Below are 25265 nucleotides of genomic sequence, written 5' to 3'. Positions count from 1 at the left end.
GACAGAAATAGCCATCGCTCTGCTTTTTTCGCCGACCCCAAAGAAAATAAACGGACGGTGGCTGAGCATGCACAGTGCGCCCTCCTTCACTTTCAGGGCTCCATTCTCTATATAGGTGTGGGTACCAGCGGTGGGACCCACACCTATAAGACAATGGGGTCATATGCTAGCCATATGCCCCCATTCTCTATGATGAGACAACCCCTTTAAGTCTTGATCCGAGGTTGGCAAACATATTTCCTTTCATAATCTTTTAGTAATTCTGACAAGTATTTACAGCAGCCCATGCAGGAACAATTCATGCTTTGTGTTGTATAAGCTGTCCAACTAGGTTTCTAAGAGGCTACTGCCACATGATTCCTACATAGCTCAGGAAACAACACAAAGACGCATCGAACAGAGCAGCACTTTATTGAAATTTAGGGCTCGTGCACACAAACGTATTTTCTTTCCGTTTCCATTCTTTTTGCGGACCGTATGCAGAACCATTCCTTTCAATGGGTCCGCAAAAAAACTGAAGTTACTCCGTGTGCATTCCATTTCCGAATTTCTGTTCCGCAAAAAAAATAGAGCATGGCCTATTATTCTTCGTATTACAGACAAGGATAGGACTGTTCTATTAGGGGCCGGCTGTTCCACAAAATACGGAATGCACAAGGACGTCATCCGTATTTTTTGCAGACTTTTGTACTTGCTGCACAGTATTAAAACACTGCACAGCTTCCACAAATATGGTGTGAATCAATATAACCATTTCCTGTTGAACATTGTGTCACTTTACTGGTGCATTTCACTAGATAACATCTTAAAGGGAGTCTGTCACCACAACGTCACCTCATACACTGCTTACATAGCGCTGTAGCACAAGTCTACACAAGTCAAATGGTACCTTTGTTCTGATATTGACCAGCAGCAAAATCGTAGTTTTATTCATATGCAAATGAGGGCCGCTCTGCCTTCTTCTCAGACAACTCCTCCCCAGCCTCTTGCTTGGCCTGCCCTGTAAGCCCCTTGAGTCATCCAGTGTCCTTGCTGAGATCCCGTGAGTGCGCAGTTCACCACCGGGCCTGGGCATGCGCACTGTGAAGACCCTTGTGGGCACCGGGCATTGCTCTATGCACTGCGCATGCGCCAGTGGGGCTTACAGGTCGGGCCAAGCAAGAGGCTGGGGAGTTGTCGTAAAAATTATTGGCCCTAAATGAATTAAACATGAATTGCTATGTTTAATAGTATGGCATCTGCCATCTTGTGATAAGTCCACCATGTTGTGTGAGTTTATGGAAAGGCCACACGTTCCTAAGTGTATTCTCACATTTTTCTCTATAATTGTGCCAGTTTGAGAGAGTCCTCTTTGTCTTTTAAAAGATTTATATTTAAAGATAAAGCATGAGGAAGTTGGTATGTTCTCTAAACATCTGGTAGAAATAACCCCTACAGCTTGCTGTCTGGTAATGAAGCAGGGGGTGAGTAAATAGAGGAATGAGACAAGAAACGAATCTGTGAATATCTATATATAATTAACCTTAATTCTTTAAGTATAAGATAATCAATAGGATATATGTTATTGTTATGTATGTTGGTAAATGTAATAAAAGATATATAATACATCCATTATCTTATATAATTCCCACTAAGAATGCTTCCACCCCTAAAATGTAGGAAGAATCTTTAAGTATTAGACTGTGTTAATGAGTCTCTGTCCGAAGAGAGCTATGTTATTCTAACTAGCAATTAACTACTCTTTGAAGACACACGTGCAAGTGTCCGATTGTATTCTTATCTGTATCATAGATTTATGGTATGTCAACCATCAAAATGATTCCTTGGAGTCTAGAATATAATTGCTAGAAGTGTCAGAATTAATCCCTCTAGCTTTGATTTAAAATTTCCAGATGTCAGGTGTGTGTAGTGAAGATGAAGTCATACATGCATATTTAAAGGGATTCTGTCACCTCCCCTAACCCAAAATCCGATTTTAAAGCAACCATGCAGCACAGCTTACCTTGATTAGGCTGTGCTCTTCTATCTTGTAATCCGTCCAGTAGTTTCTGTAAAAAACGACTTTTATGGTTATGCAAATGAGCCCTGAATGTGCCCAGAGGGACGTTTTGTTCCTCTTAGAGAGCCCAGTACCGCCCCTCTTACAGTGCCCAGCCCGCCTTCCTTGCACTGTCTAAGCGCCCCCAGCCTGCCACAGCCTCTCCTCCCTCTCCCCCCCTCCCTCACGGCCGAACGAACTCTCGCACAGGCGCAGTACCCACTGAGGGCTGCGCCTGTTCGATCTGCAGGAGACTGAGGGCAGGAGCTTCATCCTCGTCACTGGGCATGCGCCGAGCCCAGTGACGTCCGATGCTCGCTCTTCCCTGCTGACTGAGGGAAGAGCGAGCATCGGACGTCACTGGGCTCGGCGCATGCCCAGTGACGAGGATGAAGCTCCTGCCCTCAGTCTCCTGCAGATCGCACAGGCGCAGCCCTCAGTGGGTACTTCGCCTGTGCGAGAGTTCGTTCGGCCGTGAGGGAGGGGGAGAGGCTGTGGCAGGCTGGGGGCGGTTAGACAGTCGCAAGGAAGGCGGGCTGGGCACTGTAAGAGGGGCGGTACTGGGCTCACTAAGGGGAACAAAACGCCCCTCTGGGCACATTCAGGGCTCATTTGCATAACCATAAAAGTAGTTTTTTACAGAAACTACTGGACGGATTACAAGATAGAAGAGCACAGCCTAATCAAGGTAAGCTGTGCTGCATGGCTGCTTTAAAATCGGATTTTGGGTTAGGGGAGGTGACAGAATCCCTTTAACTCTTTAGAGCATGATTCTTATGACGTATACAACAGTGCCACCTAGGTATGAGTAGGTAACACTACATCAGTAGCAAAAGTGCATTCTGGGCAGTGTTATGACATCACATTCCTTATTAATGTACGCGCCTATCCGACAATGATTGGAACGTTCCAAACTAGGAAGGTGTGTTCATCTGATAAGTTTTTTGTTAGGAAACCACATAGGGGTGGTAAAAGAAAAACGAGATTTTTGTATAACTTACTAGTAAAATCTCTTTCTCGCTCTTTCCTTGGGGGACACAGAAGACCTTGGGTATAGCTCATCTCCATAGGAGGCGTGACACTAAGTGAAGACTGTTAAGCCCCTCCTCCACAGCTATACCCTCAGCCTGGAGAGAGAGACTGCCAGTTGCGTGTCCAAGCAGTGAGAAAAGGCAAAGTCCAACAAGGAACCAACAAGCCAACTACCCAACGGGTAACAAAAACTCGGAAACCGTACAGAGAAAAAACAATGAATGGGTGGATGCTGTGTCCCCCAAGGAAAGAGCGAGAAAGAGATTTTACTGGTAAGTTATACAAAAATCTCGTTTTCTCGCCCAGTTTCCTTGGGGGACACAGAAGACCTTGGGACGTTCAAAAGCAGTCCAAAAGAGGGAGGGACCACAGCACCAAGGTGAAGCACCTGAAAGGCATCAATGAACCGCCGCCTGCAAACCCAGGCGGGGCAAGGCAGCATCTGCCAAAGTCAGAGTATGCACCCTGTAGAACTCGGTAAGGCGTGCAAGGTAGACCTGTGGCCGCCTTACCCAAATGCATGGCCGAAGCCCAATGCCTCCGGCCCAGGAGGCACCGACCGCACTGGTGAAATGAACGGTGACACCAAAGACAGAATCCTGCCCTTGGTGCGGTAACCTCAGCAATAGCCAATCTGATCAAGCGGAGGAAAACCACCCTGGAGTCCGTCAACCCTACGCACAGACCTCCTGGAAACCCAAGAGGCCGAACGTCTACAAGAGTCGGAGAACTCCAAGTAAAAACGGCAAGGCCCAAACAACGTCCAAATAGGTGAGGCGTTGAAGCGAAAGGCAAACACCACCTTCAGAAGGAAGGAAGAAGAAACGGGATGTAGAACAGCCCTGTCCTGGAAAAGACAGAAGGCTCGTAACAAAAATAGGGCCATTCCGGCACCCGTCAGAGACACGACTGATACGGAACACAACCGTACAGGACAGAAGGGGTAGAGAGAACTTCTGTAACGGCTCCAAGGACAAGATTGGAGCGCCGAGAGCTCAGTATATAGTCCCCAGGGCGGTACCGAAGGACAGTACAGAGGAACCAAAGAGCCACTCCGAGGAAGAAGGACTTGGCAGGCCCAGAGGGCCGGAAACGCTGGAAGAGGAAGAACAGCGCTGACACTTGACACCTCAAGGAAAAGACAGAACCATGGGGAGAGAAATTCAGAGTGGGGAATGCACAGCTCCCCACAGAACCCCAGACAAAAAACCCTAAGTCTTACGACAGATCCTGGACGAAACACAGCCAGGAGTGGACAGTAGCGAACCCGCTGGAGTCGCCTGGCAAGCGGGCGAAAACCCAATGTGATCAGGCGCAGACCAGTAACACGGGCAGAAGGGTCGACAAAACTAGTCCCGTCGGCCCTCGAACAACGTTGTCCCGTATCCACCCGAGTGGGGGAGCAGAAGGACAGATGGAAAGAACCCAAAGGATCCGCCAGATGCCAGGAGAAGACAGGCTAAAGTCCATGCTGATGTAACCACGTTGTACAGTCCCGGTGTGGGAGATCAAAGGACAATCCGGACCGAAAAGGTAGTCCCCCCCCCCCCCCCAAGTAATCGAGAAGGTAAGTCTACAGCAGGACCATCGTCTTAGAATGGGCCACGCAATCTGCACTCAGCGGGAGGACAGAACGCGGTAGACTCGGTAAATAGGCACACAGCTAATACAGCCAGTGTGAACAAGGGAGACAGTACGAGGCCAAAAGGAACACCGGAACTGTGAGGAATATGGATTAATATTTACTGTCAGCCATGTCCTCACACCCCCCATTTGCTGACAGGATTTCCCTGCTTCAAAGCCCCCAGCCCTGATTGTAATTTTATGCACCTCTTGGCATGACTCAGTTGGCCAGGAAGACACCCCTCAGGGGGTCCAAGCTTCAAGGAGAAGTTCACACCTCTGTGCAGCAGTTGGGAGCCACCTGAATCTGCAGGAAAAACCCCCAGCAGGGGGTATCTGCTTTGGCCTGGATCAATGAGATTTCCTAGACATATTGGCACCTACCTCTCATAAGGAATTATGAATCACCTGGCCACCGCAGACGCAAACCGGATACATATTTGTGTCCCGGTGGCCACGAGGTACGGTCCCATGGTCTTTGTTTACTCGTACCCAGTCGGGGTAGGGAGATACCCATATCTCCCCATAGAAGCCACCTACCGGTACCAGGTTTGGGCTCTAATTGTAGCCTGAACCCAGGCAGGTCCATTAGTCCCAGAACCATCTCCCTGTGACCCTCTGGTCTGGAGCTATGACCCCTAAAGTGTTTTGTGGGTCATTCACTGTCAGCCCAGAAGAGGGGGAGTTGACCCCTCCCTGAGGCAGGGAGGGGACGGACCAGCTGCAGGTTAAAAGCCTGGTGCCAGCAAGTAGGGGGCGTCTTTTTCTGAAGAGGGGTCGCATGCTACACATGTGTTTAGAGGGACCCAGGAAATAGCAGGAGAACACAGCCCCTCGGGTGGCCTCCTGCTCAGGACATCGCCAAGGAACTCTCATCATACTTGGTAACTTACTTTCACACTGCTTAATCCTATTGTAACCATATACCCTGTAATCTGTAACCTCAGACCACTGTATATATATTGTCTGTGTATAGTGTGTTATATCTAGTGCGCTCTTATAGCGATTAAATCTATAATTTAATCTTGTGCTATCTTGTATCTCGATCACGAATCCCCACGTCCGTGTTTTGGCCTAGTTATAAGCTACCGCGGGTTGGTTTCTGACCCTATATAATCCCGTTAGCGGACCGGGCTTATATCAAACGAGAAACTGGTGGCAGTTACCCGGGCTGAGTGTGGGCTGTTTTCACTGCGGCAGTGAAAAGGCCCTTCCAGCTTGTTGCCTCTCTGTGCCCGCGTGGACAGGAGGTGTGTGTGTAAACTATACCAGCCTGACCTTACGTGCTCCTCTGGAGGGCGTAACTTCACGTTTTTGGTAAACCCCGTGATCATACCAGGTCTCGTGAGCTCGACGTGGTTGACGTCAGCGGACACGAGGGGTGGTATTCATCACATATTGGTGGCAGCAAAGTGGGATCGAGATACTAGTGTGTGTGAGTGTGAGACCCATACTCCCAGACACTAAAGACGACCAGCAGTAGCTCTTGCTGCTGGAGTCTTAAGATCAGTTCGACACTAGACTGTCTGAGGGCAGATACAATAAGGTGTGTGTGCATCAGGTTGCAGTGGTGTCAGTGACCACCCGTTGCAATGACGGCCAGTATCACAAGGAGCAAATCGAAGGAGATGGCCGATGCTTTAAATGGGGGCGGAGAGGAGGTGGAAGGCGAGGGGGAGCACAACCAAAGCTCCCCAAGGAGCCAGTCGCCAGAGGTGAGGTCCGCGGCGGGCCTCGCTCCACCTGCCCCTCCCCCCAGCCAAGCTGGCTCAGCTGCTCTCCTACAAGCTGCCATGGACCGTCTCCAGGCTGGAGACCAGGCAGCCTCTGAGCTCCTACTGGCGGCTGCAGAGCGTCGCGAGCAAGCAGAGGCTGCAGAGCGTCGCGAGCGAGCAGAGGCTGCAGAGCGTCGCGAGCGGGCCGAGCGTGAGCACCAGCTACAGATGCTCCAGCTAAAGCTCCAATTCCAGCAGCCATCCCCAGCCCAATGTGAGTCTCCAGAGGTCCGGATTCCCAAACTGCGGGCGGAGGACCTTCCCCTACTGGACAAAGATGGGGACCTGGACACCTTTTTGTTGGCATTTGAGACAGCCTGCCATCAATACCAGCTGCCAGAGGACCAGTGGGTCAGATTCCTCACGCCACGGCTCAGGGGAAAAGCCCTTGAAATCTTCGGGTACCTGCCCAGCGAGACCATCCTGAGCTATGAGGACATCAAACAGGCTCTGGTCAGGCAGTATAACTTAACCCCTGAGTCGTACCGGAAAAGGCTCAGGAATTTGCACCGGGGTTCTACCCAGAGCTGGGCCGATCACATGCGGGCCTTGCTGAGAGCGGTCGACCAATGGACCACAGGATTGGAGCTCTCCACCGTCCAGCAGCTGAAGGAGCTCATCGCCACAGAACAGTTCTTGTGGAACTGCCCAGAGGATCTCCAGCAGTACCTCCGTGACCGGAAGCCAAAGGGGGCCTCCGCAACCGCAGCCCTGGCCGATGAATACACCAACAACAGGACTTCAGAGGCCCGGAAACCTGTCGGCTGGAGAGGGGGTAAGACGCACGCTGCACCTGCTACCCCTGCCCCTAGGCCCAAGTGGGCACCGGCCCCTGCTGCACTTTCCACGTCGGTGGGGGAACCCCGACTTTGTCACCTGTGTAAGCAGCCAGGACACTTCAAAGCCATGTGTCCCCAGCGCCCGAGGGATCCGTCCCAGTCATCAACCCGGAAACCGTCCACGGTGTTGTGTGTGGGTGGGGGTGGTGGGAGGTCCCTTGACAATGTTCAACCGGTCACCGTGGGCCAGGCCGTGGCCATGGGACTTAGAGACACCGGCGCTGAAATGACACTGGTACGGCCTGAACTGGTGACACCCTATGATTTACTGCCCGGGAGATCCCTCACTGTCTCCGGGATTGGAGGAGTGGAACCGGCGCTGCCCGTCGCCAAGGTCTATCTGGACTGGGGCGCCGGTCGAGGGGTAAGGGAGGTGGGGGTATCCGCAAATATCCCCGCCAGTGTTTTGCTGGGGACGGACCTGGGGCGGCTTGTGTCTAAGTACGTGGCCGCTGACACCCCAAGGTCCGATTCCCCAGAATGTGATGTGATGTCCCCCCCTGATAATACTGTGAATGTACCTATTATGCATGTTGATGGGGATGTGGGGGATGTAATGTGTGCCTCTCCCCTCAGTGGGGAGGGGGTCATTCCTGTCAGCTGGGCGGAAGCCCCAGGGTGTAGCCAGCAAGCCTGCTGGACCCTGTTGTCCTCCAGTGTGGTGACTGGGGGGACAAGCAGGGGGCAGACAGCTGCAGGGGGGGAGGATGCAAATGAGGTCAGGGCTGTCCCAGGAGAAGTAGGACTGCCAGGTGAACTCTCAGTGCAGTGTTCCTCCCCCACTGGGATGTCAGAGGGCCAGGTTAGTCCGTCTGGACTGGCGACTTGGTCAGGAGCCGAGGGAAAGCAGGCACTACCAGCAGTGGCAGCGGCCATAGCTGCTGTCACGCGCAGTGTGAGTGCTGGGGCCCTAGGGGCCCCTCAGGGGTCTGATGGCTTTCCCCCTTCCGACCAAGTGGCTGCCGAGTCAGAGGGAGGCCAGGAGACAGGTCCCAGGGACCTGACAGGGGACGTGGCAGTCTCGTCTATTCTGGCCATGTCCAGTCAGGAGTTTCAGGCAGCGTTAGCGGCTGACGCCAGCCTGAACGCTCTCAAGGAGCAAGCGGAACAGCCCCCCTCGGACTCAGACCTCGAGCGGATGGTCTGGGACCAAGGACGGCTGTACCGGGTCACGGTCCAGCCGGGCTCACAGGAGGCGTGGCCTAGGGACCAACAGCTAGTGGTACCCTATCAGTTCAGGAAGGAGTTGTTGCAGGTGGCGCATGAGATTCCGATGGCTGGACACCTAGGGATCGCTAAGACAAGGGCCAGATTAGCCCAGCATTTTTACTGGCCAAAGATGGGGGCTGATGTGGTTGCCTACTGCCGTTCATGTGACACCTGCCAGCGGGTGGGGAAGGCGGGGAGACGCCCCAAAGCCCCACTGGTAACGCTGCCCATAATTGAAGAGCCTTTCAGGAGGGTGGCTGTGGATCTAATTGGACCGCTGTCCATTCCCAGCAGCTCCGGGAAACGCTTCATATTGACGGTAGTAGACTATGCCACCCGGTACCCGGAGGCGGTAGCCTTGTCATCCATTCGGGCCGACAAGGTGGCTACTGCTTTGCTGGAGATTTTCTCCAGAGTGGGCTTTCCCCAGGAAATGCTCACCGACCGGGGGACCCAGTTCATGTCGCAATTGATGGAGTCCCTCTGTAAGCAAACACAGGTGCAACATCTGGTGACCAGCCCGTACCACCCACAGACAAACGGCCTGTGTGAACGATTTAATGGCACCTTAAAGCAGATGCTTAGGATGTTGGTCGACTCCCACGGGCGTGACTGGGAGCGGTACCTCCCACATCTGCTGTTTGCTTACCGAGAGGTCCCACAGGCCTCCACGGGGTTCTCCCCCTTCGAGCTCCTGTACGGGCGACGTGTGCGGGGGCCCCTGGCTCTGGTGAAAGAGGCCTGGGAGGGAGAGGTAGTCACCCCTGGAGTGTCGGTCGTCGAGTATGTCATGCGCTTCCGGAACAAGATGCAGGCCTTGTCGCAGCTGGTGCACGATAATATGGAGCGGGCCCAGGCCGACCAGAAGCGATGGTATGACCAGAACGCTTGTGAGAGGACCTACCAGGTGGGTCAGAAGGTATGGGTACTGGTCCCCGTACCTCAGGACAAGCTTCAGGCGGCCTGGGAAGGCCCGTACCTCGTGCATCAGCGCCTCAATGCCGTGACGTACCTGGTCACCCTGGACCACGCCCGAGGAAGGCGGAAGGCCTTCCACGTGAACATGATGAAGGCCCATCATGAGAGGGGGGAATGTGCCCTCCCTGTCTGCAACCTCCCCGAGGAGGGGGAGGAGGAAACCCTCCTGGACATGCTCACCCAGGTGAAGGCGGGTGGGTCCATCGAGGATGTGGAGGTGGGCCAACAGCTCTTGACGGACCAACGGTCCCAGCTGTGGGCCACCCTTCACCCCTTCCGGGAATTGTTCAGCAACAAGCCCGGAAGGACAGAGTTGGCTGTCCATCACGTGGACACTAGGGATCACCCCCCAATCCGGCGTTCAGCATATCGGGTTTCCTTGGAGGTGCAGCAGCACATGCGCCAGGAGATTGACGAGATGCTGAAGCTGGGGGTCATCCAGGCATCCAACAGCGCTTGGGCCTCGCCTGTGGTCCTCGTCCCAAAGAAGGACCGGACCACCCGGTTCTGCGTGGACTACAGGGGACTCAACGCTGTCTCGGTCACCGATGCGTACCCTATGCCACGCATCGATGACCTGCTCGATCAGTTGGCCGGGGCCCAGTACCTGACCATCATGGATCTGAGCCGGGGGTACTGGCAGATTCCCCTGACCCCGGAGGCGCGGGAACGCTCTGCCTTCATCACCCCCTTTGGATTGTACGAATCCACAGTGATGCCGTTCGGCATGAAGAATGCCCCTGCCACTTTTCAGCGGATGGTCAACACGCTGCTTAAGGGACTCGAAAGGTACGCGGCCGCGTACCTGGATGACATTGCCGTCTTCAGTCCCACCTGGGAGGATCACCTGCAGCACCTGACGCAGGTGCTGGGGCGGATCCACCAGGCAGGCTTGACCATCAAGCCAGAAAAGTGCCAGCTGGGCATGAGCGAGGTCCACTACCTGGGGCACCGGGTAGGCGGGGGGACCCTTAAGCCAGAGCCCGGGAAAGTGGATGCTATCGCATCCTGGCCCACCCCCAGGACCAAGAAACAGGTGATGTCCTTCCTGGGCACCGCAGGGTACTATAGGAGGTTCGTTCCCCACTATAGTAGCCTGGCGAAGCCCTTGACGGATCTCACCAAGAAGAAGCTGCCCTCCGCAGTCGATTGGACGAACGACTGCGAGACGGCCTTCCGAGCGCTGAAGGCCGCCCTATCGAGCTTCCCTGTACTCCAGGCGGCCGACTTTACGCTGCCGTTTATAGTGCAGACTGACGCCAGTGATTTCGGCCTCGGTGCCGTACTCAGCCAGGTTGACACTACGGGCCAGGAACACCCTGTTCTGTACCTGAGTCGGAAGCTCCTGCCGAGGGAGGTGGCGTACTCCACAATGGAGAAGGAGTGCCTGGCAATTGTCTGGGCACTGCAACGGTTGCAGCCGTATTTATACGGGCGCCGCTTCACGGTGGAGACCGACCACAACCCCCTCAGTTGGTTAAACACCGTATCCGGGACGAATGGGAGGCTGCTACGCTGGAGCCTAGCTCTCCAGCAGTATCACTTGACCATTCGCCACAAAAGGGGCCGTGACCACGGGAACGCCGATGGGCTATCCCGACAAGGAGAGGGGGCGGATGGGCGCACGGGGGAGCACAGGAATGTGCTGCCCCCTGGCGCCCTCTAAAAGGGGGAGGTGTGAGGAATATGGATTAATATTTACTGTCAGCCATGTCCTCACACCCCCCATTTGCTGACAGGATTTCCCTGCTTCAAAGCCCCCAGCCCTGATTGTAATTTTATGCACCTCTTGGCATGACTCAGTTGGCCAGGAAGACACCCCTCAGGGGGTCCAAGCTTCAAGGAGAAGTTCACACCTCTGTGCAGCAGTTGGGAGCCACCTGAATCTGCAGGAAAAACCCCCAGCAGGGGGTATCTGCTTTGGCCTGGATCAATGAGATTTCCTAGACATATTGGCACCTACCTCTCATAAGGAATTATGAATCACCTGGCCACCGCAGACGCAAACCGGATACATATTTGTGTCCCGGTGGCCACGAGGTACGGTCCCATGGTCTTTGTTTACTCGTACCCAGTCGGGGTAGGGAGATACCCATATCTCCCCATAGAAGCCACCTACCGGTACCAGGTTTGGGCTCTAATTGTAGCCTGAACCCAGGCAGGTCCATTAGTCCCAGAACCATCTCCCTGTGACCCTCTGGTCTGGAGCTATGACCCCTAAAGTGTTTTGTGGGTCATTCACTGTCAGCCCAGAAGAGGGGGAGTTGACCCCTCCCTGAGGCAGGGAGGGGACGGACCAGCTGCAGGTTAAAAGCCTGGTGCCAGCAAGTAGGGGGCGTCTTTTTCTGAAGAGGGGTCGCATGCTACACATGTGTTTAGAGGGACCCAGGAAATAGCAGGAGAACACAGCCCCTCGGGTGGCCTCCTGCTCAGGACATCGCCAAGGAACTCTCATCATACTTGGTAACTTACTTTCACACTGCTTAATCCTATTGTAACCATATACCCTGTAATCTGTAACCTCAGACCACTGTATATATATTGTCTGTGTATAGTGTGTTATATCTAGTGCGCTCTTATAGCGATTAAATCTATAATTTAATCTTGTGCTATCTTGTATCTCGATCACGAATCCCCACGTCCGTGTTTTGGCCTAGTTATAAGCTACCGCGGGTTGGTTTCTGACCCTATATAATCCCGTTAGCGGACCGGGCTTATATCAAACGAGAAACTGGTGGCAGTTACCCGGGCTGAGTGTGGGCTGTTTTCACTGCGGCAGTGAAAAGGCCCTTCCAGCTTGTTGCCTCTCTGTGCCCGCGTGGACAGGAGGTGTGTGTGTAAACTATACCAGCCTGACCTTACGTGCTCCTCTGGAGGGCGTAACTTCACGTTTTTGGTAAACCCCGTGATCATACCAGGTCTCGTGAGCTCGACGTGGTTGACGTCAGCGGACACGAGGGGTGGTATTCATCACAGGAACCATCCACAGGAACAACCATGCTCTCCCCAGAGGGGAGGACAGTGAAAGAACAGCCACTGAAGTCTGGCGGGAAGCCACATCGGAGTGATCTGTACCGAGCGGGAGCCAAACAAAGCCGGCGAGATAAGGCAGTTGAGACAGAGGCCGGCATAACACCCTCCAACCGAAAGAAGGAGGAGTGGGCAACAGGGAAGCCATAGGACAGCTCAAAAGCAGAACCCGCTACACTGTGAGACGCCCGGTCCACCGCCTCGCAGAAGGCGAATACCTTGAAGAACCCAAGGCGGAGGTCCTCCGGACCTGGGTAATCGAGCACCCAAGAGAAGTTGGGTGACCTTCCCGAGAAGAGCAGCCCGAACCTGGTAGCAGATCAGACAGAAGCGTAGAGGCGCCAAGAGGAAGGACTCATACCACACTGCATCCGAAGAGGAGGAAATTGCAGCAGGCAAGGGAACCGCAGTCCTGCCAGAGCCAACGAAGAATTCGAGAGGCGCTGTAGACAACAGCACTCTTGACCATGTGACCACTAGCGCAGGGAAGCAATGCCGCAGAAGGACGAATGGGCATGCATCTAGGACCCACGAACACTCCCTGGAATGAAAGGCCAACTAAATGAATGAGCACCACCCAGCTCGGTGCAGCAGAGAGCAATAGAGCCTGTCCGGTCAGGAGGACAGAATGAACTCCTTAGGGACGAGTGCAAGGCTGGCGGCAAGCATCGTATCCCAAGAAACAAAGGTATGCCGCAGGAAGCAGGTGAGGCATACGTACGAGCAGCCCCGTAAGCAGCGAGAAGGCCAACCCACCTAGAAAAAGGGGGGCTCGCCCCAGAGTGCCACAGCATGTACGGAATTGCAAAGTGCAACCTGAAAGGGAGTTATGCACAAACCTAGTATAGCATGCGATGGAAGCAACCAGTCCACCCCGAAAGGGGGGAAATTGTACCCAGCCAACTGCAGTCGGCAAGAGTGCAAAGGCCCGTCCCAAAAGGGAGTGATGCCTAAGGCCGTACCTACTTCAGAGAAGCAGGACATACCCTATAAACCAGCAGGAACGCAGGAGGTCCACCTAGTGAAAGGGGAACATGCACAGGGGTATCCTAGCATTAAGTGAGTGTGCAATAATACACCCAACACTGAACTCAGCGGGAGTGCAACTACTCTGCCAATGAAGGGGGACATGTACAAGTCCAGCACAGCCATATAAGGACAGCCGTGAATCTCATGAGCGTGCCAATTCTGCCCTTGAAATGAGAGGTGGTCACGCACAAGGCCAGCACCGTATCCAATGGAAGTGCAAGCGTTCCACCCATGTTAGAGGGCCATTCTCATGGCCAGCAATGTATCCGGTGAGAGTGTGGCATGCCGCCCAGAAAAAAGGGGAGTAAAGCACATGGCCAGCATCTCATCCAGGGAGAGTGAGAGCACACCGCCATGCATGGGAGTCATACACATGGCCAGCAACGTACTGGCGAGAGACAAACACAGTCACTAAGAATGCGTGCATGTCGCCTGAGGAAGGAAGGCATGCCCCTGGCTGGCAGCGAATCCAGCAAGAGTGCGTACACCGCCCACGGAAGAGGGGTCATGCATATGGCCGACAGCGGATCCAGCGAGAGTGAAAGCACCCTGCCATGTATGGGGTACATGCACATGGCCAGCAACGTACCTGCGAGGAAACAACCACAGACCGAGGGACGTATGTATGCTGCCTGAGGGAAGGAGGCATACCCAAGGCCGGCAGGGAATCCAATGAGAGTGCAGCATACCGCCTAAGAAATGGCCGGCAGCGAAACCAGTGAGAGTGCAGCATAATAACATAGTACATAAGTATATCATAGCACATCAGTGAGAGTGCAGCATTCCGCCCAAGGAAGGGGGTCGTGCACATAGCCAGTACCGTATCCGGTGAGAGTGCAGTATTCCGCCTAAAAAAGGGGGTCATGCACATGATCGGCAACAGATCCAGTGAGAGTGCTGCGTTCCGCCCAGGAAGGGGGTCACGCACATGGCCGGCTCACGCACATGGCCGGCAGCGAATCCAGTGAGTGCTGCGTTCCGCCCACGGAAGGGGGTCACGCACATGGCCGGCAGCAAATCCAGAGAGTGCAGCGTTCCGCTTATGGAAGGGGGTCGTGCACATGGCCAGCACCGTATCCGGTGAAGGTGCAGTATTCCGCCTAAGAAGGGGGTCATGCACATGGCCAGCCAGGGAGAGTGCAGTAGCCCGCCTAGGAGGGGGGGGGGGGGATGCACATGGCAGGCACCATAATTAATGCTGCCTACAGAAGGGCCGAATGCACTTGGCCAGCGCCGTATCCTGGAAGAGCAAGAAAACCGCCTAAAAGGGGAAATGCCCTAGCAGCGACGCAGGCTGGGAGCGCAACACCATGCCGCCTGTGGAAAGAGGTCATGCAGACATGCAGCATTACTGATGAGGCTGCAGCGTCCTGCGCAGTCCAATAGAAATCATGATCTATTATTATTTATTTTATTATTATAAATTTATTTATTTTTTTATTTAAACACAGCCTCTGAGGTTAAAGGGGAGCCACCATATAGGGGCACCTGAGAGACAGGAGAAAAAGGGGGCCAACTATACAGACCCATTTTTGGGAGCCGGCCTGTACCCAAAGGGTTAACAGGGATCCGGCCTGGAGGGCGGCGTGCGATCCCCTGGGGGCGGAGGAACCTCCAGGCGGGAAAAATTCGCGCCTGGAGAAGTTCCCGCCCCCTCCACCAGAGACCGGAATATTGCGGCCTAGTAGGCCGCGAAGCCGGGGGCTAAATTACGGCGCCCGACCCGTCATACCGCCGGGACCTGAGGCGGAATGGCGCTTCAAACCGGCCGCGGGAGCCCACCCCGCGGGCCGGTCGGAACCGCGGCCCAGCAGGCTGCGAAGCCCGGGACCAAACCCGCGGAGCCCACAGTCAAGCCCAATGCCGGCCGCGGGAGCCCACCCCGCCGGCCGGAAGAGACAGGGACCCGGAATGGCGGTCCGCCGGCCGCGGGAGCCCACCCCGCCGCCAGAAGAGACAGGGGGCCGGAACTGCGGCCCGCCGGCCGGAAGAGCAAGGGGGCCCGGAACGGCGGCCCGCCGCGGAGCCCAAAAATCTCTGCGGCGCCCGGCCGCACCGGAACACCAGTGCCGGCCGGAGGCGAGGCCCCACTCCACCGCAGCGTCCCGCACACTCCGGCAAGGCCCAACGCGACCAGGCGAGATGGGGGGGCGGGACCCAGAGACGGGATGCCCGCGAGGAGAAGGCAGGCAACGGCCGACAGCCACCAGCTGCACGTCCCACGAAGGCCAGGAAAAAAAGGGGGGCGGGAGGCAGAGCAGACCGCCGCACCGCGGCACCCCAGGGGCCAGCCCAGGACCAGCAGGGGAAGGGTCCAGAGGCCCAGTATGGGGGGTCAGGCACGCAGGAGACCATTGGGTGGGGGGTGGGGGACGTAGGGCTGGAGAAGCCACTCTCTTACCACAGCCGTCTTCACCCTCGGTCCATTCCAGCAGGGTCACCCCTTCAGCTACTGGCACCGTAGTGGCAGGACGCTGGAAGAGGGACTTGGCGTGCGGGCGACCCTTGCGCTGGCGGGATGTAGGGGAGCTAGGCTGCCCTGATCCACCTTGCCTTCTGTGGGGGAGGCAGCAGTGCGGTGACCGGCACTGGCGCAGCTCAACCCCGGGAGAAACAGAGAGGTCTAGTGCGTCTCTGTTGTCCCTGATGATCTGGAACAAAAAGAAAGAAAAAGTAAAAATCTAAAATCTAAACAAGGAGAAAACAGCCCTGCAGAGCAGGGAGTGTCTTGCCTCCTTGGACACTAAGCAAAAACTGGCAGTCTCTCTCTCCAGGCTGAGGGTATAGCTGTGGAGGAGGGGCTTAACAGTGTTCACTTAGTGTCACGCCTCCTATGGAGATGAGCTATACCCAAGGTCTTCTGTGTCCCCCAAGGAAACTGGGCGAGAAAAGAGATCCCAGAGGAACCAAGCAACCAGGAGATCAGAAAACCAAAGAGCTAGACACCTAAAGAGGTTAAAAGACAGGCTTAGACACACAAGGACAAGTTGAGCTCTCTAGAGGGGTCTATCAAGATGAAAGTCACGGTGAGCTACGCGATGATGGACCACCCAGCTTTCCTAGGAGCAGAAGTCAGACTCCTACTAGGACTTGATAAGAAACACAAAGAATGATATTTCATTTTATTAAGACTAATTGGAGAATGTGGGTGAAATTCTACCATCTAGATTGGCGAATAAATAAATTACTTAATTCATTGATTATCTTAAATTAAAGTGCCATTAAAGTGCGCTCCTTTTTATTCCATGTGTACTTTACCATTTACATCAGACAATAATGACTTACCTTCCATAGCCGGCTTCGTAGAGGAACTGTGGCACTTGTGTGGTTTTCCCACTGCCAGTCTCACCACACAAAACAACTACAGGGTTTTCTTGAATGGCCTCCATAATGACCTGTTCTTCAGCCAGGATTGGGAGTTTTAACCTAGCCTCCTAGAAGACACAAGAAGGAAACGGTTGGGCGTCTCTCTTTTGGCTTTCCTGCCAACGTACGTGGCTTTTTACCATACTAGCAGTATCAGTGAGTTAAAATACAAACCTGAATTTCAGGAGACCTGTCGACAGGAATAAATATTGCTGGCTGTGATGGCAGAGGTGCAGGTTTGTCTTTAGATGGCTCTCCAGTAGGTGCTGGCTTAGATTCTGCTGGGATGCTCTGAGATACATCTGTGTCTATAGGCTTCACAGGAGAGCTGACATTATCCCCAACCATTTCTTCCGTCTTCTCAGATGCATCACTCTCGTCTTCCTCGACAGAACTATCAGAAGACATGTCCTTGTCTGTCTGTTCTTCGTCATCTTCTGCTGGAGCTTTTCGTCTACGCTTCTTGTTTGCTCCACTGATGCTATTTATGCATCCCAATACTGGACTATTCACGTCATCAACCGTCCTAGAGAAAAGTGGTGTAAAAGTGCCTGTCAGAGAAGCTGAAGATTGACCCCTATTTCAATTAGTTCTAGCTCACACTTCAGTGATTTGGTCAATATTTCGTAGATGATTTCTAACACTGATTGTGAGCCAAAACCAGGTTCAGATCTTTCTCTTATACCTCATCTCTGTGTAGTCTCCATTCTTGATTTTGGTTCACAATCACTGATGGAAATAACTGAGCAAACCACTGAAGTGTGAACGAGGCCTTAGACTTTGTTCAGAGGTGTGTCCCCAAACAATAAGATACACAATAACTTGTGGGTGTAGCATAAAGATGTGAAAATTCCTTTAAGTTCAAAAATACACTTTCCTGATTAGATACTAAAATTGCCATAACAAGTCTACCTATGGCTAGTATTCATTTATAGTTTTTTATTAAAGTAATTAAAACCAACTACTGAAATACCCTTTTCCTAATTTGTAAAGATTTTTATTCATTTTTTTGTACCTGGTTATGGGACTGTCATCTTACCTGAGCTATTACTCAGCTCTGTTTGCAGCAGTAAAAAGATATGCTAAATGGCATCTACATGGACCATAGGAAACTGTAGCCTGGCGATGACTGGCTGAGCTATATGGTAGAGTGTGGCAAACATGCTCTGTAACCTGTACAGGAAGGTCTGAGGAGTGGACCAGTCCTCATCACCATTTGTGAATGGTGGATCCTGTGGACATTGGGTAACTGTATGCTAGAATCCACTATATATAGGTGTTACCTGTCGCTGTATGGTGGATTATATATATGCGTTACCTGTCACTGTAATCCTGCCTGTGATAAGGAGATGACTGCTGTGAAGTGATCTCTACACATCAGTAAGTGTCTGTTTTATGAAGCTAAATGGCAAGGTTGAAACCTGCAAAACTTCTGGTTATTACTTTTTTTACCTATATACAGTGAATAGGAAAACTAGACAAAAAAAACATCAAATCATGAAAATTGTAAGAACATTAAAAAAAGCAAGATACAAAAAAAAGGAAAAGAAAAAAAAAAAAGTTATAAAAGTTAAGATATACTGCTTCTGAAGTAAATCTTACCGTTTAGCACAGTACAATCGATCGCCCGTGCCCAGTTTGGAAGTTGTATACAACAGGCTCAGTTCTTTATCAGAGGCTTGCACCTCACTCAGCTTACTCAGGAGGCCCGATCTCTGTTAGATGGAAAACAAATCATACATCACTAATGTCTAGCTGTGATGACAGGAGTTGTAGGAAGTCTAGTTCTTCCTTGCTTGCAAACAGCATTCATTTAAAGCCTAAAACCAGCCATATACAGATTTCGGCTGGACATTTTCTGAACGACTTGTCATTCTTGGTTGGTCTGTGAAGGTTATCATCATATTCATTTCATAAACTAAGGCATGGAAACATGGCCAACTAGAATATGTAAATATCTCACTTTTTGGATTGGGGACAGGTCTTCTGTGCTTTTTGGGTGACCAAAAACTGGAGTGTATGGCCAGCTTAGCGTAGTTTTCTCATCTCCGGTGTGAATTCCATCTGGCTGTTTCGGCAGACAATGCAATCATCAGAACACAAATCACAGCATGCAGCGGTCTGTGTCGGGCCGATCATCTGCATTGTCTGCTGGAAAGTGGACAGATTTCCGCCCGACCCTATCATACTTAATGGGGCTGGTGGGCATTCTGTCCGCATCCGACAGTGACGGATCCTGTGAATTCCGGCAGACTATTCTCTCCCGTAACAGCATGCCAGAATTCACACCGCAGGAGTGAAACTAGCCTTAAAGGGCTCTTGCGGGCAAACTCACACAACTAAAGCACTCTAGATCATTTTACACATGCACAGGCAATTATTGGGAACAGACTCACTGAGCAGAAGGGAGAGCTCCATTTACAAGTAGCAATCATCTCCTCTGTAATGGTAAGATTTATTGACTTAGGCTATATAGACAGGATATTGCTCTTGCTGGATGATGAATTTGGTGCAGAGATACACTTTTCTCTAACTGCATACCAACTATTGGTTGGCTTAGTGGTTATGCCAGAATTATGGCACATTTTAGGCCACCATCCTTTTCTATTATACCATGTCCCCTTGTCGGGCTAGAGCTAATTTTGATGCAATTTATGACAACGTCTGGGTACGCTCACATTGGTGAATGTGCAGCACTTCTCGCTGGCAGCATATCCATGTTTATACAGGATGATGTGCTCCCACCAAACAATTCTTTTATATTCTGAATACCATTTACATGGGGCAATTATAGGGAATGTAACACTCTTTCCAGATAACTGTTCCTGGGCTGGGCTTATTGTACGGCCACATGGAGTGACTATGACGCACTGAGAAGTGAGCGGACCTGCGTGCTGCTCTGGTATTCAAGTGCCTCATTACTAATGGGACCCAGAGAGAAATGCAATGTCTCATCTTGTACACTGCACAGGATGCTCAGAAGAGTTTTGCACAATCACTATTATGTAATCTATGCTGCTGCTGTCACATCCCTCTTCTGTGTGTTTGGACATTTTCTACTCCCCCCAGTGACCCTATTATTTTCTAAGGTCACTAAAAAAACGACAACAATTCATCACACGCAATAATCACACACGTGCATGCACATTTTGATATTACAATATATCATGCCATGTATTCCTATGTGTACAAGCAACATCATTCGTCTGTGAAATCACAATCTCAAAAAGTCCAATGGTGCATAAATCCGACTTAACACCCTTCCCCTACTATCACCGGTAGCACATACCAGCGGATATCCTGTGATGGCAGACACACATACATATCCGTAAGAATAGTAAAAATGTATAAGATCCAAACTCAGACCTAAAACACTGTTGGGCACTCTTAGGCCCGTTGCAGACAAGTGTGTCCAGATTAGGTCTGTATGCGTTGCGTTTGCGATCAGGGAAAAACGTGAGAGTAGGTACGCAATTGCAGTCAGTTTTGACTGTGATTGTGTTCCGATGTTCAGTTTTTATCGCGCGGGGTAAAAAACTGACTGTGGTACCCAGACCCGAACTTCTTCACTAAAGTTCGAGTTTGGGTTAGGTGTTGTGTAGATTTTATTATTATTTTCACTTTATAACATGGTTAGCATTCTTAATACAGAATACTTACAAAAATGTGGCTTTAGGAGTAAAAAAAAGAAAAGAAAATGTAAACACGTGGTGAGCGCTGGTGACGTCAGCGCAGGTCCTGCTGAATGAAGATAGAAGATTTCTATCTTCATTCAGGAGGACCTGCGCTGACGTCACCGCGCTCACCACGTGTTGAGCGCTATTACGCCATCAAAGGTCCTTTGGCAGGTGCTGAAAGAAGAAGAAAAGACGATGCCGGCTGCGCGAACAACAGGATGAGGTGAGTTAAATTTATTTTTATTTTTTTTAACCCCTAAAGCCACATTTTAGTAAGTATTATGTATTAAGAATGCTATTATTTTCCCTTATAACCATGTTAAAAGGGAAAATAATACAGTAAATTGACTTTTATCAATTTACTTACATCATCTCCTAGCAACCATGCGTGAAAATCGCACCACATCTGCACTTGCTTGCGATTTTCACGCAGACCCATTCATTTCTATGGGCCCTGCTTTGCGTGAAAAACAGCAGAATATATAACATGCTGCGATTTTCACGCAACAGCACAAGTAATGCGTGAAAATCACCGCTGATCTGAACAGCCCCATTGAAGTGAATGGGCCCGGATACAGTGTGGGTGCAATGCGTTCAACTCACGCATTGCACCCGCGTGGAAAACTTGCTTGTGTGAAAGGGGCCTATCAGTTAAACAATGGAACAGACAAGCAGATTAATAGGGTTGTAAAACTTCACAGTATGGACGGGTCACTGGTGCAGAAATCCTATATGTGCAACTTTTCCTCTAAATCCATTTAGACAGACCGACCTGGATCTTTTTTTCCTTCTGTTCTAGGATCTTCTGCAGAGCTTTCTTCTGTTTTCGACTTAGTGTTTTTTTAGTGGCAGCAGTCCCAGTAAGTTTTTTCTGCTTGGATTTTTTGGAGGGTAGCACCAGAGCGTTGCTCTCGTCCACACCTTTCAGTTGTTGAGCTCCTAGAATATATCATTGGATAAGTAATTAGCTAGCTGCCATATACAGTATTTCCATGATACCACCTGGTATCAGTATCTCACCTTCTACCTCAACCTGCACGTTTTGCTCGGGTTCGGACTTGTCTTCCGTGCACTGCACTTGTTGTCTTGCTTTCCAGTTATGCCTCTTTCTCAGTTTACCCATCCTTGTATTTCTGCAATCATAATAAGACATTCAAATTTTCCATGTGCCCCCGATATCACTGTGACTGATAGGGTACCATGTTCTCTTGCATAGAGCTGGCAATATTACTGCCAGCACATTTGCTCTGTGAAGGCCATGATGCTGAAGCTAGATATCATGTACAAGATCAGCTATGGTCAAAGCTTCTTCCGCAGGAACCATACCCTTATCCTAGAATTGCACAGCAGGATTTGCTCTCACAGAGAGGTCCCCACTCCTCTCCACTTCCTCTTCTCGGCCTCGTCTACCCGCTCAGCTAATTAAAGGGCATCTGTCAGCAGATTTGTAGCTATGAAACTGGCTGACGTGTTACATGTGCACTTGGCAGCTGAAGGCATCTGTGTTGGTTCCATGTTCATATGTGCCCAGATTGCTGAGAAAATGATGTTTCAGTATATGCAAATGAGCCTCTAGGAGCAACGGGGGCGTTGCCGTTACACCTAGAGACTCTGCTCTCTCTGCAATTTGACAGGCAGTAAAACAATTTGACACCTGGCCCTGTTGAAGTGCAGAGGGCTCAGAAGTTAAAGAGAGAGCAGAGTCTCCAGAACTAAGGGCAACTTCTCCTAGAGGCTTATTTGCATATATTAAAACATCATTTTTCTCAGCAATGCGGGTACATATGTACATGGGACCAACACAGGTGCCTTCAGCTACCATGTGCACATGTAACAGGTCAGCCAGCTTCATGGGTACAAATCTGCTGACAGATGCCCTTTAATGGCTGAGGTGTGTCACCACTGGGCAGTCCAAACTGTCTCCAGTGTGTCAAGCCCGAGAAGCAAACAGTAAAGAGGAACTGCCCGGCAGACGAACAGAGGTGGGTGGGGATCAGAGGGGAGTATTCACCATTATTTATGTCCTCCCCAGACCCAATTTTATTTCAAATCATTGCACTGGAATCCCCATTTGAAGGAGCATACTTCCCAGCTCTCTGGTTCAGGCTGAACCGATGTCCTCGTTATGCTTCAGCCCCCACTTGTAAACTTCCGATATGGACGGCTTCTGTGCACCGCTGCAACCAATGACTGGCCACAGAGGTAAGCCGGATGTGACAGCGGTGATATGCCGCTTGGGAACACATCACCAATCATTGGCTGCAGAGGAACACAGGACTACATCCATGGCAGAAGTTTACATGTGGAGACTGAAGCATGGTGAAGACAGCAGTGACCAGGGGAGCAGGTAACTTCACAGGTGCAGTACAGCAGGTGGGAATTTAGAAAAACAGGTAATCCTGGAATACCCCTCTATGGGTACAATACCAGCCACCCTCCCCCAGTAATGCTGTGTGGCAGCATCCTGGCACTAGTCATAGGGCTGCAGTCACACAGCACAGCGGACACACTGCGACTGCCTCGTCCCTGCACACAAGATACAAGGGAAAGTCACACTCACTCACGAGCCTGAAGACGACAGAATCTCTATGGGCATGCAGCACACATGGAGCATGCTGCACCCGGAAGAGGAAGTGACGTCAGCGGTCCCTAGCAGCCGCTGCACTCCGGTAACTGGGGACGCGCTCATTGTGTTCCTGACTGTGAGCATCTGTATCAGTAGCACGCCGTGAAGCGTAGTCTACGGGTCGCCATAAGGGCCGTTCTGTTTCACAGCTGCTCTGCTCTGATGTGTATGGCTGAGACCATGTGCCTAACCTCTAACTCAAACCCCAACGCCTAATAATAAACCCTAATACTATATATCTGTACACATTGCATGTATTATATGGTGTAATAGATGCAGTGTGTACAGGTATATATAGGGTCATTTATCAAACTGGTGTAAAGTAGAACTGGCATAGGTGCCCATAGCAACCAATCAGATTCCACCTTTCAGATTCCAAAGGAGCTGTCGAAAATAAAAGGTGGAATCTGATTGGTTGCTATGGGTTTGATAAATGACCCCATATATATCTGTACACACTGCATCTTGTATACCTCACATATCAGTACACTGCTGTATATACTATATACCTCCGGGGGGCCGCATTTAATTTCAGTCCGGCTCGCGCACAGGCACAGGTAAGGACTTACCTGTGCCTCGCTGGACTTGTCAGTTAAGATGGCAGATCGCATGTGTTCGCAGGTGAACACTGCTGAACTGGCCATCACTGTTTGCACTATGCAGGAATAAATAATATTGTTGTTTAATCCCTTTCAAGAGAGGCCACCATACTATAATATAAGGGCTCATTATTGGGATTTCCTCTACTGATATATGACATATATTGTGAGTTTCTTTTCTTTGTATGTGCCGCTGCTGCTGACTTTTTTTTTTTTTATTGTACATGTTTGGTAAGGAATTAATAAAGAATTTGATTATTAATATGCTGTGTATTTATAATTTCAGTGTGTAGATTCGAATTGGTCATACACAGTGGTTACCTATAGGAGCCAGTGTAGGTTGGTGTTAGAGTGCAACTTGTGTACTGAAAAACTCCTCCACTGTACTACTCAGAAAGGTATTGGAGAAGGTCTGACCTGTGCTATGGGGCCTATGACCTGTCTTTGGTCGTCCTCTTCCTCTCCAATAATTCAGATTATCTTGGCGTTTTCCTGCCACGCCTGAAATACCATAGAGTAGCTTTAGTCACTGTTGTGTTACATGGAAAGAGACCCAGTAAGGCCTTATTCACACATTCATGTTAATGTGTGTATTCCCACATCCGTGTTTTAGCATGGTCCGTGTTTACGGATCAATCACGGCCATTATAGTCTACGGTGTCATGTGGAGGCTGGCATAGACTCCTGGTAGACACTAACCAGGGTGTATCAGGATGAGGCTGGCATGGAGTTCAAGGAGACTAGTCAGGAAGTGGCAGAGGAAGGCTGGCCCTCTGCTTGAGGTATAGAGAGTACTAGGGGTGGCAGGTGGAGGCTGGCATAGACTCCTGGTAGACACTAACCAGGGTGTATCAGGATGAGGCTGCCATGGAGTTCAAAGAGACTGGTCAGGAAGTGGCAGAGGAATGCTGGCCCTCTGCTTGAAGTATAGAGAGTACTAGGGGTGGCAGGTGGAGGCTGGCATAGACTCCTGGTAGACACTAACCAGGGTGTATCAGGATGAGGCTGGCATGGAGTTCAAAGAGACTGGTCAGGAAGTGGCAGAGGAATGCTGGCCCTCTGCTTGAAGTATAGAGAGTACTAGGGGTGGCAGGTGGAGGCTGGCATAGAAGTAAAGATAGACATGGTCAGGGTGGCAGGTGGAGGCTGGCATGGACTTCTGATAGACTCTAACCAGGGGGTATCAGGCAGAGGTTGGCATGGTGCTTTGGTGGGATAGACAGTACCAGCTTGTAGTTGCTTCCCCAGTGCCCCTTTTCTGGCTTGGTGGTAGTTTGTGTTCCTCTTTATCAGTTTTCCAAGATTTTAATACTTCTGACCTATCCTTAGTTTAGGCCATCAATAATGGATTGGCAAAGCTCCGACTCCCGACACCCCCGCCAACCAATTGGCAGATTTTTCTGCTACCTGTGGATGACTGCAATCTCGAATCCCTTTCATATGG

General features: G+C 51.1%; 1 protein-coding gene across 2 annotated transcripts in view; it reads right to left on the bottom strand.

Moving 5' to 3' along the window:
- Positions 1 to 23273, bottom strand: part of DHX37 (DEAH-box helicase 37) — a 63888-nt gene extending 40615 nt beyond the window's left edge. The window contains exons 1-6 of one of the 2 annotated variants that reach the window (XM_044275650.1): positions 23161 to 23273; positions 21617 to 21729; positions 21369 to 21535; positions 18522 to 18634; positions 17094 to 17445; positions 16839 to 16987 (exon numbers count right to left, since the gene is read on the bottom strand). In XM_044275650.1, the coding sequence (XP_044131585.1) occupies positions 16839 to 16987; positions 17094 to 17445; positions 18522 to 18634; positions 21369 to 21535; positions 21617 to 21729; positions 23161 to 23210 (944 nt within the window). In that variant the 5' untranslated portion in view covers positions 23211 to 23273. Of the gene's footprint in view, positions 1 to 16838; positions 16988 to 17093; positions 17446 to 18521; positions 18635 to 21368; positions 21536 to 21616; positions 21730 to 23156 lie in introns of both variants that reach the window. The other variant, XM_044275651.1, reaches the window with a different exon arrangement.
- Between the last annotated feature and the right edge of the window lie 1992 nt (positions 23274 to 25265).

Source organism: Bufo gargarizans, chromosome 1, assembly GCF_014858855.1.
Source record: "Bufo gargarizans isolate SCDJY-AF-19 chromosome 1, ASM1485885v1, whole genome shotgun sequence".
In the NCBI taxonomy this organism is placed as follows: Eukaryota; Metazoa; Chordata; class Amphibia; order Anura; family Bufonidae; genus Bufo; species Bufo gargarizans.
Note: the sequence above shows the minus strand (reverse complement) of the source record. Positions and strands in the feature narration are given on the sequence as shown.